Consider the following 20,232-nt stretch of genomic DNA (forward strand, 5'->3'; position numbering starts at 1 on the left):
GGGGTAGAGGATAGGTGTGCGAGGTACACGGGAAGCCCAGCAAATCATGTCCACATGTTTGGGCATGCCCGAAGCTTAGAGGGTTTTGGCAGGGTTTTGCTGAGGCGATGTCCACGGTGATAAAAACATGGGTGGTGCTTAGTCCAGAGGTAGCGATCTTTGGAGTGTCGAAAGATCCGGGAGTTCAGGGGGCGATAGAGGCCGACCTTTGCCTCCCTGGTAGCCCAGATTCGGATCTTATTAATGTGGAGGGACTCGAAGCCCCCGAGTGTAGACACCTGAGTTTGTGACATGGCTGGGTTTCTCAGTCTTGAGAAAATAAAGTTTGTCTTAAGAGGGTCAATGTTAGGGTTCACCCGGAGGTGGCAGCCGTTCGTCGACTTTCTCGGGAAAATTCAAGATGTCAGCAGATGCAGTATTGCAAGGGGGGGAGGGGCTGGCGGATTGTTGTTTTATGGATGAGGTATGTGAAGATTGGGCTGGGGGGGGGGGGAAATGTTTATTTTACCATGTTGATGTCATTGTTTTTGTTACTGTTATAAAAAATTTCAAATACCTTAATAAAATATTTTTAAAAAAGAAATGGTAAGATGCTTTAATGGAGAGACAGCAAGATTGCTATCATAACAAAACAACAACCAAAACTTGCCCATTGATGTATAAATTTATAGGACCCCTTTAATGGACGTTATGAAACAAAACATAAAACTGCGCCACATAAGGAGATGTTGGGGAAGATGACCAACAGCTTGGCCACAGAGATCGATCTTAAGATAGCACAAGAGCAGACTGGCTCATGAGCCTTCTTCATCTAAGCTATTCTTGTGACCTGGTATGATCACAGTAATGAAAACGGAGGAACAAAACAATACCATTGTTTAATGCTTGTTTACATAGCCTTATCGTGCCCCACTGGTGTTCTTGGTTTGTCTTGGTGCAAAGGATTGTAGGATTCTTATAGTACAATAGGATAAATGCAGAAATCTCGTGCTCCCCGCAAGGAGCATGACTCAAAAGGAGCAAAGGTCAGGCATCAGCACTGCAGTGTTGCAACCCCTTCTCCAACTCATGCTCCCTTTAAGCTTAGCTCCCCACAGGGACATAGGCTCAGCATGAATTTAATCACAGATATTTACACTGTGTTTGAAAAGACTTAGTGGAAAGAATTTATACACATAATGATTTTGCTCAAGTTTGAAATGCCGAATGTCAGCTTTAATGGAACTTAGTTGAAGTCAAAAAGCAATACCCTGAGCCCGCAAGAGAAAAAGAACGACAAACTTTTATTTATATAGAGTCTTTTACATCAGCCCTGTTGCTCCCTTTGGTTGGCTCTGAATATGGCGGCAATATAGTTGCCTTCCTTAATTCTAATTACGTTTGCTCTTGAGTCGCAAGGTATCTTTCGATACCGCCACAAGGTTCAAACCCGAATACTGATCAAAGACTCGATACACCAGTTAGTTAGTTCAAAGTAATTGCTTATTTATTTACACACACAGTTAAATATACTCATGCACGAAACTCTACAGACTAAACTATCACTACTGTTAAAGCCTATACTTAACTTCGGGCGCCCACTCAGTCAGAGGAACAATGGCCGTTCGGTTCTGAGGCTGCTGGGGTCGAACTGGTACAGGGGAACAGCTAAGGTCGTCTGTCTGGTAGCGTGGGTTGACTTTGGACTTACTTGCTTCTGGTGCAGCTGGTGGACAGGTCTCTCCTCGGTGAGAGCCGGGTCCAAGAGAACGATTCTCTCTTGGGGGCTCCTTCTTATACCCAAAGGGGCTTCGCGCTCTTTTGGGCAGGCCTTGAACTTGGCCCCAATCAATTGGGCGGTTTCTTGATCATTCCTATTAATTTCATCCAATAAAGGGGTGGGTGCCCTGATGGCTGGGCGTGTCCTTGGTGGCCGTTAGCCTGCTTTGTTTCGGTCTCCTCTGGCGCCGGGGTGTCTGCCTTAGTATCGATTACTCAAATGTTACTCTTTTGTTCCCGGAGATGGGCCATTAGTATGTTAATGGGCCTACAGTTTTGGTCTTGTCTGGGAGCTGCGGCTCCAATGTACAGACAAGCTCTGAACCTGCTTGTTTTCCTAGCATTGTCCATTTTCCCTGTAATCTTTGCAAAGTGTCCATTTTATAATTGGGAGGTGGCCATCCTCCTTGTGATCCTCAACGTGAAGCGTGAAGGATCACATTACCGCGTCGTCTTCGTTCTCTGACCAAGCTGGGCACGCATAAGCACTTCATAGGCTCTACACTGAATTGCAACTTTACCTAAGTTATTTTATATACATCTTATAAAACTCTACGGGACGCTATGACATTCAGGCATGCATTACAAAATAAAAAAACTGGAACCTCTAACTATCTTAAATAAACTATCCTCACTTAAACAATCAAAAATAATCTACAACATTTTAAATGTACAAATAGCAGCAACACAAGTCTCTCTGGCTTGGCAGTCAAGCACAGAGGTTTACATTTCTTTATTAAACGAACAAAACACACACAAAAAAAACGGATGCCCTTTAATTCACTTAAAGGGGTTGGGGGGATTGTTGGAGTCTGAAGATAGGGGATCTAAGTGTGTATACCAGAGTGCGGTTGCGGGAGGCTCTCCTCCGCAATTTTCTGAGTCTAAGTGTCTGCACGACACTGCAGAGTATCGCCAGTACTAATAGTGCTTCTACGATGTAAGGTGGTGAATACCAGGTGATAAACTTGTCACACCAGGTCGGGGTGTCGGTAACTGTCTCGGGGGTAACTATCTCGGGGTACAGTGTATGACGGGTGGGAATCATTCACGGCCTGTGTGGTAGGGGTCAGGGGGGTAGCGTCCGCGCGCAACTGAAGGGATCCCGCTAAGATCCAGGAGAAAAGCATGAAGGTTGTCTTCATCTTTCCTTTTGTCGGAATTCTTCTTTTTCTTCCTCTGGGGTTCCTGAGGTTCCGGAGTTCTGTGAACACAAGCATAATATCTGTTATTATCTTGCTTAAGATCTCGTATGCCTGTCTGTCTGTCCTTTGTTGCCAATTACCCATTATAATTGGTCACCATCTGTGACTCCCTCATTTTTAAAAAAAAAAACGAATATTTGGACAAGACATCCGAGAAAAATACTGACACAGTGCGAGCCATCTCGCAGCCGTGCGATCTACCATCCTAGTGTTTGAGGATGCAAATAGCATACGGAAGCAACCTATGGGTCGCCAGAAACAAACAAAAAAAGTTTTGAACTAAGAGTTCCAAAATGGGGTGTGTATGGGCCGCGGTGGGTAAGACTGGGTGGAATCCCCGGGTAGGACGGTGGTCAGTGATGTTTGTGCTCTACCCGAGCGTAGCTGACCAGAGGGGGGTCCTCAGGCAGGGCGGGGACCAGTGCCGTTTCTCCACTGCTTGAGCGACCGGCAAGAACGGGTAAGAATGTGGTCGTCGTGATTACCTTCAAATCAGGAGAGTAGTTATGATTGATTGTCTGCCGACAAAACTGTTCCATTAACTGCCAGTGGGCGTTAAAAGAGTGGTGGCGTGGGGCCATGAAAACTTTTAAATTCACAAACAACATTTAACATGTACATTAAACGAACAAACATACAACAAACATGGTGCAGGTTCCATCAGAAAGGACACCGTATCTCTCCATCAGTTCCTCTTTACCATCATGTGGACACCTCATTGCTCAGTAGCGAACAGGGTCGCAAAGGGATTCGTTTGGTGGGAGTCAGACTCTATGTCATCATCTTCTCCCGGCTGCCATACTCTTGACTGGAGTAGTTTGGCTAAAGCTGCTTGGGGCGAATTGGGGTCCATTTCATCATTCCGGATGAGCCTGAACAAATTGTCTCGGTGCCAGAATCGTGTGTCAAGGTTGGAGCTACTAGGTTTTAATCCGTAATTGTCGGGCGGTGGGTCTGGGTCAGGGGTTTTAATGTATGTGATTTCGACGGGGTCACTGGAATCATGCTCGGATTCGCTGGGAGTGGGGCCTGGTGCAGGGGTGTAATCATAACGTGGTGTGCTGTGGCTGTTGTCATTGCTATCGCTACCACTGTCGCTGCTGGTTGAAGGAAGGGAGAGGCAGAGTCATGCCTCTGGGGATGGAGTTGAAGATGTGTCTGAGGACGACCTGGACTGGCTGGGGGAGGGTAGGAATGCGTCATCTGTGGGTGGGGCGTGCTCGTCTGCTGCTGCGAGCGAGATGTGGTGTGCATGGTTCTGCGAGCCATAAGCCTTAAGCTGGTATATGTGAAACCACGCAGACTTGCCATTGGGATATGTGATCTTGTATACAGAGGGGCTGACTTTGTCAGAGATGGAGTATGGTCCAGACAATTTGGGGGAAAGGAATGAACTGGGGTTGTATAGGGAAAGCATCACTTGCTGCCCTACTACAAACTCGGTGGTGTGTACCGTTTTATCGAAACAAGCTTTGCTTTGTTTCCTCCTGGTCTCAAGTCTCACAGCTGCTGCGAGCTGGGCTGCCTTTATATTCTCAATAAGCTGCTGTACAGCATTTTCATGCGTGAGGGCGGTGACTGTGGGGCTGGCCAAATCCAGTCCTAATAAAAACGTTGTCCCTTTCATGGGGCGTCCGGTCATGAGGTTGTGGGAGGTGTATCCTGTGGACGTGGATACCGTGTTTCGTAGGAACATTAAAGCAAATGGGAGAACTGAATCCCAGGTGCTGTTGTTCTGCTGCATCATTTTCCTGAGAGTGGCTTTTAGAGTTCTGTTCATCCTCTCTACAATGCCGCTTGACTGGGGGTGGTATGCGATGTGAAACTTCTGCCTAATTCTGAAAATTATGAGGACGTTTTTCTTTTAGTTTCAAATGTTTTATTATAGACTGGTTTCACGTTTTAGAAAAAGAATCCTCGGGTTTTTCCCCCCGTATGTTTTCGCTTGGCCTCTTAATGGTCCATGATGCCAGCCGAGGTCGTTAGAATGAGATACCCAAACTGACGGGAAGGCAGTAGACCATTTTGCCACCTTTCTAGCTCCTTTACTTGAACATCAAATCGGGGGCTAATGACACCACACTTGTTCAGTCTGCCTGTGAGATTGACAACTATTTTCCCACCCCTGTGGTCATCAATAATTTCAAACTCTCCAATGTAGCCATGCTTCATCATTACAGTCAGGAATCTCACAATCACTTTGGAGCATGGCCGGATGAGAACCTGCCGTTTTCCCATGTTTCTCTGCATTGTTGATGCTGGTCAGGGCATCAGCGAGAACATTCATGCGCACCCCATGCCGCTTCGGTCAATATGGCGGAAAGAGAAGGAAGTCCCGGCCGCACCGCCTGATGGGACATTTCTACATGAGGACGTTTTTCATTTCTCATCCTGTAAAATGGGAGCCTTGATCGGACTCTATACTGCGTGGGAGGCCCCATCTTGTAAAGATGTGCTGTGTTAGGATTTTAGCTGATGTTTTGGCCGTATTCGTTCTGGATGGGAAAGCTTCCACCCATTTTGTGAAGGTGTCGATGACCACCAACACATACTTAAAACCATTTCTGCAGGGAGGTAGGGGTCCTATATAATCTATTTGTAAATTCGGCCAGGTGCCATTAACGGGGCGGGTGTGACTAAGCTGAGCCTTTCTTGCATATCTGTCCGGATTGTTCTGGGCACAGATCAAGCAATTTTCAATGTAATGGGTTACATCGGCTTTTAAATCAGGCCACCAGCAGAGCGGTCTGAGGTGGGCTAGGGTGGGTTCAATGCCTTGGTGTCCACGATTGTCATGGAACTGACAAATAATCTGGTTCCTGTCCTGGCTGGGAACTATATAAATGCCATCTTTCAAAATCACATCGTCATGTGTGGTTATTGCGTGCTTAAACTTATCGTACGGGGCTGGGAAGGTTCCTTTAAAACTTCCCTGAGCTTTTCATCTTCCTTTTGGGCCTTTGCTAGATCCTGAATGTGGTCTGGGAGACCAGGACCCCGTGTACTGGGGTGCTCGTGGGGGGTTTCCAAAAGTAACCATGTCTGGAACCTGCCTTCGCTAGGGCGTCTGCTTTAGCGTTACCAGGGGGGGAAGAACGGCGATGACTGCGAATCTTAATGATACCATATTTCCTATCTTTAGCTGTCTCTAGGATATGCCGGAATAATGGGGCTGAGGATAGGGGCTTTCTGTCTGCGGAAACTAATCCTCTAGTTTCCCACAGGGGAAGGAATTCTGTTAAACTATTACAGACATATAAACTATCCGAATCTATGTCCGCTGGGGTCGGAAACGAGTCAGGGTGGTCTACAATGTAAGCTATGGCTGCCAGTTCTGCGGCCTGTGAGCCTAGATGTCCTGGCAACTTTAATGAAATCTCTTCAAGTCCCTGCGCGTCCTCTACATAAATGCCGCAGCCGGTGATTCTCTTTCCATTCAAAACTGTGGAGGAGACATCCACATAAATTTTCAGGGGTGCGCACATGTCTGTGGGCTGGGGTCTCTGGGGTGTATTACCTGCTTTCCTGGGAGCTGACTTGGGTATAAATGGACTTGAATTATGGTTTGTGGTGATGATCTCACACTCGTGTGGGGTACCTGCATATTGCAAATTGTCAGCTAGGAAAGTGTGGGTCTTGGTTCTTTTAACCATAATGTCCTGTCCCTGTAAACAAACTGTCCAACGGACTGCACGGATTTGGCTGACTGTGCCATCTTTAAGTCGACCGTCTAATAATAGCTGTGTTGGGGTGTATTCAGTGAGAATGGTGATGGGGTTGAGTCCTGTAATGTAGGTGAAGTACTGTACTGCCCAGAAAACTGCGAGCAGGTGCCTTTCGCAGGCAGAAAATCCTTGCTCGACAGGATCTAACACGCGTGAGGCGTATGCCACGGGGACCAATCGGTCATGGCGTTCTTGGAGCAACACGGCCGACAAGGGTTTGGTCGGTGCTTGCTACTTCGATTGCGTACGGGGACCTGTAATGCGGGGGCTGTGCTGAGGGCTCTCTTTAAAGCATCCACGGCAACCGTATGCTGTGGAAGCCATTCCCAAGGTATCTTTTTCTTGAGAAGTTCGGATAGGGGCGCTGATTTTGTGGCGAAACCATCAATGTGGTTTCGGCAGGAGCCAACCAATCCTAAAAATGTTGTGGGGAAGGGGCAATTTGATGATTGAGTCAAGTCTCTTTTGCTCGATCTCGCGTTTACCATGAGTGATCACTGTTCCCAAGTAAATCACTTTTGCCTGCAAAATCTGGGCCTTCTTGGGATTGACTGTACATCCAATCTTTTTTAGGAGACCTAGGAGTTCAGCGAGAAGCAAAATGTGCTCTCCCTTTGTGTCTGTCTGTAGTAACAAGTCGTCTACATACTGGACCAGACAACCAGGTCGGGAAAAGTTTGCTAGTCCATTTGCCAGCTGTCAGTGGAAAATGGAGGGGGAGTTGTGGAAGCCTTGTGGAAGGCATGTCCACGTGAATTGTTGTCCCTCGAATGTAAAGGCGAATTTGTATTGGCACGCTTTATCCAATGGAATGGACCAAAAGCCGTTGCTAATGTCCAAAACCAAAAAACATTTTGACTGGAGTCCCTGTTTGAGCATGGTCTCGGGACTCGTGGCTACGGTGGGGGCTGCTACTGGGGTTACTTTTTTCAGTTCCCGGTAATCAATGGTCAGTCACCATGATCCATCGGCTGTACCGACGGGCCAAGTTGGTGCGTTATTTGTGGAGGCTACTGATCGGAGTACGCGTTGATCAAGTAGACTCACTATTACTTTGGAGATCTCTCCCTCTGCTTCTTGGGGAAAACCGTACTGCTTTTGGGGTCTGGGGTCAGGACCTGTAATATTCACTAAGCCAGCGATCTTGCCACATTCGTGCTTGTGCTGTGCAAATGCTGCTTTGTGTTGCTGTAGGACTTCCCTAACTTCTTTGTCCTGACTAATGGCTCGAGGGTCGAACCAGAAGTTTCCTACTGCGCTGATTCTGTTTGCATACTCTCCAACTGTGAGCGTGGCGGGGGCTCGTGCTGCCTTTGTCATTCTCCATACACATTTATTTACCGGATCAAATGAGAGGTTGTGGGAGCTCATAAAGTCGATTCCTAGGATGTGTTCAGCTGTCTGGGGTAGATCGACCAAAACTACGGGGTGTTTAGTCGTAATGTTCCCTATTTGTATCGCTGCAGCTGTCCTTGTTGTAAATGACCTGTAAAGCCGCTGAGTGTGATGGTGTCTGTTGTGGGCCACATGTCTCGTTGAAAGAGCGTGGAGGAATTGAGCGTGGTGCAGGACCCTCCTGTGTCCCAAAGAAATTCTACGGGGTGTCCCCGGACTTCGCCTGCTACTACCGGTCCTCCGGACTTGTCCCAAAGGGTGTCGCGGACCCAGGTTGGGGAGCCCAAACACCGTCAGTCGGTGCCGTTCATGTCTACGTTCTCTGAACGGGTGCTGACACTATGGATTGGCTTTGCCCTATTCTTATTTAGGCTGCCTGTCTTTTGGTTTCTCTGCTGCTTTGGGGGCACGTTGTACTCTCGTGCATAGTGACCTTCATGTCCACAATTGTAACACTCCTGGGATTTAGGCTGCGGTGGGCTGTCCCTGCCCTCATTTACCCATGCAGGTGTCTGGTGCGTCCTAACTGGATGCATGTCTGCCTGCTCTTCCTCTGGTTTTGCAAACGCGATTTTGCCTTGGACGGATTGTTCCCAAGTGCGGGACAATCTTTTCAAAACCCATTTCTCGGTGTGGGCCTCGTCTGAGGGGTCGGAATTTGCGCAAGCTCTCTGTCCTGCCTCTGTCGCATGAGAGACTAGGCTTCGAGTCCGTTTGGCCATATTATCCGCAGACAAATGGGCGCGGGTTAACTCTCCAAATACTGCTGTGAAATGTACCACAAGCGTCCAGCAAATGCTGTGGGATGCTTTGTTTTCTTTTGCCTACACTTGTTTCGGCCTTCTACGGGGTCTCATCTGTTATAGCCGATCGCATCCAGGATCGCTTTGTGCATTTCTTGGAGAGTGCCTCCTCCAACATTCTGTGGGTCGGAAAGAGCTGCCACGACTGAAGGGTCGAGGCTTAAAACTGTGAGCTTCACTTGCTCCTTTTCGTCCAGGCCGTACATGGTAACCTGCTGTTTAACTCTAGCAAAAAACTGTTGGGGGAAGGAACAGTGTAATCTTTCCACACGCGTCCCGTAATTGGGTCACGGTTAACGGGGTTGTAAATAGGAAATCTGCGATTCCTTCTGCTGCGGCCCTGCGGCGTGTGGTTACAGGGTTCATGGGGGTGTGTTCTGCCTGTTCAGTCGGGGGTTGGGGTGCTTTTCTCTTTTGGGGTTTTTCTTGCGTACATGTCCCATGTACGTATCTGTGGGCAGTCTCATTTAACTCTTGCCAATCGGGGCCGTTTTCCTGGTCTAATTGGGGTTCAAACGTATTTTGAAAACCATTCTGAACGGAAAGCAGGGATTGCAATTCTGCAATTTGCTTCTGGCACTTTGCGTGATCTACCGAGCTCTGCCTTTGTTCCGTTGTGGAAGTGTGGAGCGCTCGTAGGGCTGCTTTCAATTCATTGCAATGTTTCTGCAATTTCTCTACCTGTTGTTCGGTTTCTTGTCTTACCAAGACCGCACGTTGCGTGTCCTGGTAGGCCTTATCATATTGCATCTGATAATTACTCAAATGGGTGAGACAAGGCTGGTGTGCCCACTTGGCATCATCCACCTCTCTGTCCCTCACTGCTAACTGTTCTCTTAAATCTTTATTCTCTTTTTCTACTTCGTTCACATCCCCCTCACTATTTCTGTCTCTCTCCTCTATCTCTCTAAGGAGCGTCCTAACGACCTCCTCTGTGCCTCGCAATTGTGCCAAGCAGGCCACGATTGCCATTGGCTTGCGAGCTTTCCCTAAGCTCTTCTTCTGGATCTCTGACAGGTTCGCCCACCAAGCATGTCCTATACTCCCGGGACCTGTTTCGTCATTCGTGCAGAATTCGCTCCAAAGGGGCCATCCTTTCCCTTTGAGGTACTTTCTGATTTCCTCTTCCCATACGGGACACTGTCCTACTCTACTGGTCATTGCGACCTCAAATTCCTGGGGGTTCATAAGGAGTTCCATTGCCTTCATTGCCATTTTCTCCCTATCCCTGGGTTCTCTACTGAATTTGGAACAGGGGGTGATAAAGTGGTGATGTAAACACGGGTACGGCTTACGCTAATTCCCGGCCTACAAAACTCCCGACAGTTTTACGCAACAAAATCTCTCAGGTTTACCTTCTATCCCTGTTAGTACGCATGCATTAACACACTTCCGAATCTCAGAGGTTTTAAAAAAAATATATATTCAAAATTTTCAACAGATTTTCAACAAACCCCCCCCCCACAAAAAGAAATAAACAAGAACAAAACAATCAAAAATTATACATTGGTTTTCCCCCATATGCAATAACCCCCATATGACATTTAAAAGCACCAATAGGGAAGCCCCCCCCCCCCGCCCCTGGGCTGCTGCTGACCTCCTCCTAACGCTCCGCGAGATAGTCTAGCAACGGTTGCCACCGCCTGAGGAACCCCTGCACAGACCCTCGCAAGGCAAACTTTATCCTCTCCAGCTTGATGAACCCTGCCATGTCATTGATCCAAGCTTCCACACTGGGGGGCTTCGCATCTTTCCATAATAGCAAAATCCTCCACCGGGCTACCAGGGACGCAAAGGCCAGAATACCGGCCTCTTTCACCTCCTGCACTCCCGGCTCGTCCTTTACCCCAAATAATGCCAACCCCCAGATCGGCTTGACCCGGGCTTTCACCACCTTGGACATAGTCCTCGCAAAACCCCTCCAAAACCCATCCAGTGCCGGGCACGACCAGAACATATGGACGTGATTTGCCGGGCTTCCCGAGAACCTCCCACATCTGTCCTCCACCCCAAAGAACCTACTCAACCTCGCCCCTGTCATATGCGCTCTGTGAGTAACTTTGAACTGTATTAGGCTGAGCCTTGAGCAAGAGGAGGAAGAATTAACCCTACTCAGGGCATCAGCCCACAGACCCTCATCTATCTCCTCCCCAAGCTCCTCCTCCCACTTGCCCTTTAACTCCTCCACCGAGGCCTCCTCCTCCTCCTTCAGCTCCTGGTAAATCGCTGAAACTTTGCCTTCTCCAACCCATACACCCAAAATCACCCTGTCCTGAATCCCCTGTGCCGGGAGCAGCGGGAATTCCCTCACCTGCCGTCTCACAAACGCCCTCACTTGCATGTACCTGAAAGCGTTTCCCGGGGGTAACCCAATCTTTTCCTCCAGCGCCCCTAGGCTCGTAAACGTCCCATCGATGAACAGGTCTCCCATTCTTCTAATCCCTGCCCGATGCCAGCTCCGAAATCCCCCATCCATCCTTCCCGGGACGAACCGATGATTCTCCCGAATCGGGGACCAAACCGAGGCTCCCACCTCGCCCCTCTGTCGCCTCCACTGCCCCCAGATCTTCAACGTCGCCGCCACCACCGGACTCGTGGTGTACCTTGTCGGCGAGAGCGGCAGCGGTGCCCTCAGGCTCGTGCCCACACAGGACGCCATCTCTAACCTCGTCCACGCCGCCCCCTCTCCCTCCATTATCCACTTACGGATCATCGCCACATTGGCTGCCCAATAATAGCCGCACAAATTCGGCAGCGGCAGCCCCCCCCCCTGTCCCTGGTACACTCCAGAAACACTCTCTTCACCCTCGGGGTCTTATTCGCCCACACAAAACCCATGATGCTCCTACTTACCCGTTTGAAAAAGGCCTTGGGGATCATAATGGGAAGGCACTGGAACACAAAGAGAAACCTCGGGAGGACCGTCATTTTGACCGACTGCACCCTACCCGCTAGTGAGAGTGGCAGCATATCCCATCTTTTAAAATCCTCCTCCATCTGCTCACCAACCGCGTCAAATTGAGCTTGTACAGGGCCCCCCAACTCCTAGCTACTTGGATCCCTAGGTACCGAAAGCGCCTTTCCGCCCTCTTCAGCGGTAGCTCGTCTATCCCCCTTCCCTGGTCCCCTGAATGCACCACAAAGAGCTCACTCTTCCCTACATTGAGTTTCTACCCCGAAAAGTCCCCAAACTCCCTTAGGATCCGTATGACCTCCGCCACCCCCTCCACTGAATCTGTCACATACAGCAACAGGTCGTCAGCTTACAACGACACCCGGTGTTCCTCTTCCCCCCCCCCCCCCCCCCCCCCCCCCCCCCGGACCAGTCCCCTCCATTTCCTGGACTCCCTTAGTGCCATGGCCAGAGGCTCAATTGCCAGTGCAAACAACAAGGGGGACAGGGGGCACCCCTGCCTCTCCCCCCGGTACAGCCGAAAGTACTCCGACCTCCGCCGATTCGTAGCCACACTCGCCACCGGGGCTCTATATAGCAGCCTGACCCAACTGATGAACCCCTCCCCGAACCCAAACCTCCGCAACACTTCCCAAAGATACTCCTACTCCACCCGGCCAAAGGCCTTCTCCGCGTCCATAGCTGCCACTACCTCCGCTTCCACCTCCACCGGGGGCCTCGTAATCACATTGAGGAGCCTCCGCACATTTGTATTTAATTGCCTACCCTTCACAAATCCCGTCTGGTCCTCATGAATCACCCCCGGGACACGGTTCTCAATTCTCGTAGCCAGCACCTTCGCCAGCAGCTTAGCATCAACATTGAGGAGCGAGATCGGTCTGTACGACCCACATTGCAGTGGATCCTTGTCCCACTTCAGGATCAAAGAAATCAGCGCCCTAGACATTGTCGGGGGCAAGGTCCCTCGCCTTATTGAACGTCCTCACTAGCAACGGGCCCAGCAGGTCCACGTATTTCCTGTAGAATTCAACCGGGAACCCATCCGGCCCCGGGGCCTTCCCCGCCTGCATGCTCCCCAATCCTTTAACCAGCTCCTCCAGCCCAATCAGTGCCCCCAAACCAGCCACGTCCTCCTCCTCCACCCTCGGGAACCTCAGCTGATCTAAGAATCGTCGCGTCCCCTCCTCCCCCGCTGGGGGCTCAGACCTGTACAGATCCCCATAGAAGATCCTAAATACCTTGTTTATTCTCACCGCACTCCGCACCGTATTCCCCCCTCTATCCTTAACTCCACCAATCTACCTCGCTGCCTCCCTCTTACGAAGCTGGTGTGCCAGCATCCGACTCGCCTTCTCCCCATACTCGTACGTCGTCCCCTGCGCTTTCCTCCACTGTGCCTCTGCTTTCCCTGTGGTCAACAGGTCGAACTCCGTCTGGAGGTTCCGTCGCTCCCTGAGTAGCCCCTCCTCGGGGGCCTCTGCATACCTCCTGTCCACCCTTAAAATCTCCCCCACCAACCTCTCCCTCCCCTCTCTCTTCTCCCTGTGGGCCCTAATGGAGATTAGCTCTCCCCTGACCACCGCCTTCAGCGCCTCCCAGACTACCCCCACCTGAACCTGCCCGTTGTCGTTCGCCTCCAAATATCTTTCAATGCACCCCCTCACCCACCCACACACCTCCTCATCCGCCAATAGTCCCACACCAAGGCGCCACAGTGGGCGCTGGTCCCTCTCCTCCCCCAACTCCAGCTCCACCCAATGCGGGGCGTGGTCCGAGATGGCTATGGCCGAATATTCTGTTCCCTCCACTTTCGGGATTAGCGCCCTACTCAAAATGAAAAAATCTATGCGGGCTCTATGGACGTGGGAAAAGAAGGAAAATTCCCTGGCCAGCAGCCTGACAAACCTCCATGGATCCACTCCCTCCATCTGGTCCATAAACCCCCTGAGCACCTTGGCCGCAGCCGGCCTCTTACCCGTCCTGGACCTAGAGCGGTCCCCCCCCCATTATCAAGCTTCCTACCTCCAGATCCGGAATCCGACCCAGCATGCGTTTCATAAATCCGGCATCATCCCAATTCGGGGCATATACGTTCACCAGTACCACTCGCACCCCCTGCAACCTACCGCTCACCAGCACATATCGACCTCCATTATCCACTGCAATATTCATTGCCTCAAACAACACCCGCTTCCCCACCAGTATTGCAACCCCTCTGTTCTTCGCATCCAGCCCTGAATGGAAGACCTGCCCTCCTAACCTGATCTGCCACCTTCAAATGTGTCTCCTGGAGCATAACCACGTCTGCCTTCAGTCCCTTTAAGTGCGCGAACACCCGGGCCCTCTTGACCGGCCCGTTCAGGCCCCTCACATTCCAAGTGATCAGCCGGATTGGGGGGCTACTCGCCGACTAGCCATCTCCTTTTCTAGGCCAGCCACGTGCCCGCGCCTCCCGCACCGTCCAGTGCCCCAGGCGGCGGACCCCCGCCCCGACTACCTCTCCTACTTCCAGCTCCCCTTTGGCCAATGCAGCAGCAACCCTGTTCCCCCCCCACTCCCCCTCGTCCCTCTCCCCTCCCCCCGCTAGACCCACATCTAGCCATTTTGCTCCCCCCATGACACTCCCGTAAGTCTGCTGACCCCGGCCTCTCCCGCCATTCCATTGACCCCCCAGTGTGAGAATCCCCCCTCCCCTTGGCAGTCAGTGTGCGCTCCTCTCCAGCACCACCCCCCCATCCTTCCCTACCGCGGGAAAAAGCCCGTGCTTTCCTGAGTCGGCCCCGCCCCCTCTGGCGCAGCTCCTTTTTGCGGCCTTACCCCAACTCCCCATCCCCGGGCCTCCACTCCCCCTCTTCCTCCAAGGGGCCCTGCCCCTCCAACACCGACGCCCACACTCTCCCACAGCCCCCACATCAAATCCATTCACCCATCCCCACCCAGCACTCAAACCAAAAGAACATTCCCCAAACGTAATAAACACAGTAAACATCCCCCCACGACAAACCCTCAATTTGAGTCCAACTTTTCAGTTCCATGCCTCATCGGGTATTTCAGTATAGTGGTGCCGATCTTGGAACGTGACCCACAATCGCGCTGGCTGCAGCATACCGAACTTCACCCCCTTCCGATGGAGCACCACCTTAGCCCGATTGAAACCAGCTCTCTTCTTAGCCACCTCCGCATTCCAGTCCTGGTAAATTCGGATCTCCGTGTTCTCTCACCTGCTGCTCCGCTCTTTTTTGGCCCATCTCAGGACCCATTCTCTGTCCACAAAGCGGTGGAACCTCACCACTACAGGCCTTGGCGGCTCATTGGCTTTGGGTCTCCTTGCCAGGACCCGCTGAGCCCCATCTAGCTCCAGGGGCCTCGGCAAAGCTCCCGCGCCCATCAGCGAATTGAGCATCGTGCTCACATATGCCCCGGCATTGGGCCCCTCCACTCCCTCAGGGAGACCCAGAATCCGAAGATTCTTCCTCCTCGACCTATTCTCCAGGGCCTCAAATTTTCCCGCCCACCTCTTGTGCAGCGCCTCGTGCACCTTCACTGCCAGGCCCAAGATCTCATCCTCGTTCTCCGAGACTTTTTGCCGCATCTCCCGGATCGCCGCCCCTTGGGACTTCTGGGTCTCCACAAGCTTCTCAATCGCCGCCTTCATTGGCGCCAGCATTTCTGTCTTCAACTCCTCAAAGCAGCGTTTAAGAAACTCCTGCTGCTCCTGCGGCCACTGCGCCCATGCTGCTTGGTCTCCACCCGTCGCCATCTTGCTTTTCCTCTCTCGTACTTTTCGCTGCCCCAAGATCACTTTTTTCACCGCTCCACTCCTGTTCCAATCCATATAATGTCAGGGGGACCTTGCTGTCACCTTCCCACACTGGAAGCCGTCGAACAATTGCCGTTGGGGCCCCTCTGGAGAGCACCAAAAGTCCGTTCCCGGCGGGAGCTGCCGAACGTGCGACCTACCTCGACATAGCCGCAACCAGAAGTCCCCGAATCTCGGAGCTTTGATCAGTATCGTTCTCACACTTGTGGTTTTTCTGTTTCCAATTGGATTCCAATTCAAATTTGGGTTCTCTCTGAGTGACTAGGCCTCTTCCTAGGTCGAGTCCCGTCAGAGGTCGCCAGTAAATGTTGCTCTCTTTGGTTGGTTCTGAATATGGCGGTCAATATAGTCGCATTCCTTAATTCTAATTACGTTGCTCTCGAGTCGCCAGGTATCTTTCGATACTGCCACAAGTTTCATACCCCAATACTGATCAAAGACTCGATACACCAGTTAGTTAGTTCAAAGTCAACGCTTATTTATTTACACACACAGTTAAATATACTCATGCACGAAACTCTACAGACTAAACTATCACTACTGCTGAAGCCTATACTTAGCTTCGGGCACCCACTCAGTCAGAGGAACAATGGCCGTTTTTCGGATTTGAGACCACAGGGGTCGAACTGGTACAGGGGAACAGCTAAGGTTGTCTGTCTGGTAGTGTGCGTTGACCTTGGACTTACTTGCTTCTGGTGGACAGGTCTCTCCTCGGTGAGAGCCGGGTCCAAGAGAACGATTCTCTCTTGGGGGCTCCTTCTTATACCCAAAGTGGCTTCGTGCACTTTTGGGCAGGCCTTGAACTTGGCCCCAATCAATGGGCCGTTTCTTGATCATTCCTATTGATTTCATCCAATAAAGGGGTGGTTGCCCTGATGACTGGGCGTGTCCTAGGTGGCCATTGGCCTGCTTTGTTTTGGTCTCCTCTGGCGCCGGGGTGTCTGCCTTAGTATCGGTTACACAAATGTTACTCTTTTGTTCCCGGAGATGGGCCATTAGTATGCTAATGGGCCTACAGTTTTGGTCTTGTCTGGGAGCTGCGGCTCCAATCAACAGACAAACCCTGAACCTGCTTGTTTTCTCAGTATTGTCCATTTTCCCTGCAATCTTTGCAAAGTGTCCATTTTGTAATCGGGAAGTGGCCATCCCAGATGGCTGCAAGCCCTCAGGCCATCGCAATGAACTGTACAGCCAAATTAATACTTTTGAAGAGTATTCACTGTTATAATGTAGGAAAGTAGTAGCCAATTTGCACGCAATAAGTTCAAAAAAATGGCAATGTGAGAATGACCAATCTGTTTCGGTGATGATGGTTGAGGGCTCGAGGCCACCCTAAAGTATGGAGGCCTTAACACCAGTGACTGAGAGGAGAAGGCTGTGGACGGCTCAGCTTGGTCCACCTGGTCCATCAAGGCACAAGCCGCTTCGAGGCTCAATGTCTTGACAGCAAGGCAGAACGGTGGCGGCAGAGGAAGGAGAGAGAAGCCAACCTGGGACTGCGAAATCCACTCCCCCGTACAACAACATGCCCCCACTGCAGAAGAGCTTGTGGAATCCAGTATTGGGCTCCGTCATCTGAAGACTCACCAAACCTGCCGAACGTTATCTTTGACGTCGAGGGGCCACCGAAAATTGGCCAGGACACCAAGGAAATGGTGCCATGGGACCTTCTACATCCACCAAAGAGGGAAATTGTGCACAAAGCTCATGATTTTTCATTAATTGATCCTGGGGCCAGAAATGGGCAAAGAAGCAATATCTGTACAATTTAATTGCAATGATTTAATATTTTTTGAAGTGTATTCAGTATTATAATGCAGGAAAGTAGTAGCCAATTTGCACGCAATAAGTTCCAAAAACGGCAATGTGATAATGACCAATATGGGCAGCACGGTAGCACAAATGGATAGCACTGTGGCTTCACAGCACCAGGGTCCCAGGTTCGATTCCCCGCTGGGTCACTGTCTGTGCGGTGTCTACTCGTTCTCCCCGTGTCTGCGTGAGTTTCCTCCGGGGTGCTCCGGTTTCCTCCCATAGTCCAAAGACGTGCAGGTTAGGTGGATTGTCCATGATAACTTGCCCTCAGTGACCAAAAAAGGTTAGGAGGGGTTATTGGGTTACGGGGAGAGGGTGGAAATGAGGGCTTAAGTGGGTCGGTGCAGACTCGATGGGCCGAATGGCCTCCTGTATGTTCTATGTTCGAACAGAAGTCTGCTTGCGGTCAGTACCCACTCAGATCTTGCGCACATAATTGAGGCTGACATCCCAATGCATTAATGAGAGGATTGAACCAAACCAGCTATAGAGTATGAGTCTGGAGTTGAAGGTAGTCTGGGTTGGAATGGCAGGTCCTTTCCCCGAAGGACAATAGTAAGGGGTTTATCGCATTCAAGCAGATTTCAACTGACCTGATTTCACAATTTCGGCATGGTGGGCTTTGAACTTAACCTCTGTATTGCTAGTCCACTGCCATAACATAACATAATGTGGAGATGCCGGCGTTGGACTGGGGTGAGCACAGTACGAAGTACATAACATAACATAAACATTTAGTGAATGTTACGATAGACACTACTGCAACAAGATGACTGATGCACCAGGCACTTAACTGAGCATTTAAGTGCCTCAGTTGTTTGTTGCTGTTTGTAACACACATGAACAAAGGCTCCAAGAATTTTCTGAACCATTGTACCTGCTCATCTTCAAATATCATGGCTTTCTTCGTTGTGCTGGTCCCCTGTTCTACACAATCAGATACAAGCTCTGAACAAACACAATGCCAGAAATTTAAGTTTTAGTGCTGCAGTCTGCTTTCCCACACTACCGCTTACCCAAGTGATGTGGCGCCTCAATTTTTCAGAATGAATCTCCTCAGAAATTTGTAAGTGGACTGCCTGGCTCCCGGTCTTCAGTGAGAGCATTTGTTGTTTTCTGTTAGCCCCATGCATTGCTTCATGTCATATCTGCTGCTGCTGAGGCTTTGTGACAGCTTGCATCAATGTTCAGCCATCCAGCATGTAACGTTGGATTGGAAATCGGGACTCTGGTGGCAGACTGAACACACTCAAAAATCCTGGGCTGGATCCACCATTTTAGAGGCTAAGTTCCGACGCTAACGTGGGAACTGTGGTGTTTTACGACGTCAAAATCGGAGTCAACCCCTCCCGGTCCTGTAACCGGTGAGGGGCTGCGCCGAGTAAAACTCCCTGCTCCGACAATATAAACGCCTGGAGAATGGCCGGTTCCATGGCCGTGCAGTGGTTACCCATAAAACATGGCGCCGGTCGTGCGCGGATGCTACCTGCCAGATAGTGCCCCGCCTGGTCACCCCCCAGCCCTTGCGGAAGCCCCCCCCGGTCAGCCGCCTGACTGTGGCAGCGCTGGACACAGTCAGCAGCCACCTCAATGTGTTCCCGACCGCTGAGACTCTCATCCCGCGGCAAAGTGTCCACACCATCATAAATGGCGGCATGTTTTATGACGCTGTGAACAGGCCGACCCGACGACTAATTCAGGGGCCAGCACGGCACTGCAGCTGTTCACGCCGCTCCAGCTGCTGATCCCGGTGCGAACTGGGTGCCGCGGGATCTGCACATGCGCAGTGGCTTCCTTCAACGCGCTGGCCATAACGCAACATGGCACAGGACTACAGGGGCCGGCGCGTAGGAAAGGAGGCCCCCAGCCAGAGAGGCCAGCCCACCGAACTGTGCGCCACGATCGCGGGCCAGGCCACATCGGAGGCCCCCCCCCCCCCCCCCCCCCGGGGTCTGACCCCCCTCCCTCCCCCCACAGGCCGCTCCCCCGACTCGGTGGGACTTGGCGATTTCACGATGGCCGCTCTGCCCATCCGGGCCGAGAATTGTCGGGGGGTGCCGCGTAGAGTGGCCCCTGACTGGCGCCGTGCCATCCATGCCGGCGCCAATGGCGCGGGGTTTCTCTGGCCCGGCCCCAGGCTGAGAGAATCCAGCCCCACACATCAACCGTGCGGTTGGGAACTCGGCCCTTCGGGGGCAGAGAATCAGGGAAGGGCCTTCAGGTGGCGCGCTAACACCGTTCCAACGGCGTGCGGTGCACGATGCGATGATGCCATTTCAGAGGATACAAAACCTGCGTCAAACAGGCGCTGCCCTCGATTTCAGCATAGAAGGTATTCTCCGCCCGATCCTCAATCACGGAATCGATGTTGGGGAACGGTGAGTCCCACCCACTATCATTTGGCTTGGAACTTGTGGCTGCACATATGCAGCTAGCGGACTCCACCACACACACACCTATACAGATCTTGCATTGTGAGAAACTTCTTTTCCCAGAGAGTGGTGTGATTGTGGAACTTGCAACCACATGGAGTGGTTGAGGTGATTTCTATCGATGCATTGAAGCTAGATGAGCAAATGAGGGAGAAAAGGAAATAGAGGATAATGCTGATATAGTTCGATAAAGAAGGATAGCCGGAGGTTCGAGTGGCACATGATCACCAGCATACATTGTTTGGGCTGAATGACCTGTTGCTGTGGTGTATATGTTTTGTAATTGCATTTTCAAAACACTCAAGTGACTCTTGGCAGATAATTCTGGTAAGATAGTAAATTTTTTAACATTAAAATCCTGAGTT

At 51.1% G+C, this 20,232-nt stretch overlaps 2 protein-coding genes across 2 annotated transcripts in view; one reads left to right on the plus strand and one right to left on the minus strand.

Annotated features, from left to right (window-relative positions):
- Positions 1 to 20,232, plus strand: part of LOC140428444 (phosphoprotein associated with glycosphingolipid-enriched microdomains 1-like) — a 163,638-nt gene that overhangs the window by 108,817 nt on the left and 34,589 nt on the right. The window lies entirely within an intron of this gene.
- On the minus strand, positions 4,886 to 5,228 carry LOC140428827 (small ribosomal subunit protein uS8-like). Its single transcript, XM_072515498.1, has one exon. It carries the CDS (start codon positions 5,211 to 5,213, stop codon positions 4,917 to 4,919), a length of 297 nt encoding a protein of 98 aa, XP_072371599.1. The 5' UTR covers positions 5,214 to 5,228; the 3' UTR covers positions 4,886 to 4,916.

The sequence above is a fragment of the Scyliorhinus torazame genome, chromosome 8 (genome assembly GCF_047496885.1).
Source record: "Scyliorhinus torazame isolate Kashiwa2021f chromosome 8, sScyTor2.1, whole genome shotgun sequence".
In the NCBI taxonomy this organism is placed as follows: domain Eukaryota; kingdom Metazoa; phylum Chordata; class Chondrichthyes; order Carcharhiniformes; family Scyliorhinidae; genus Scyliorhinus; species Scyliorhinus torazame.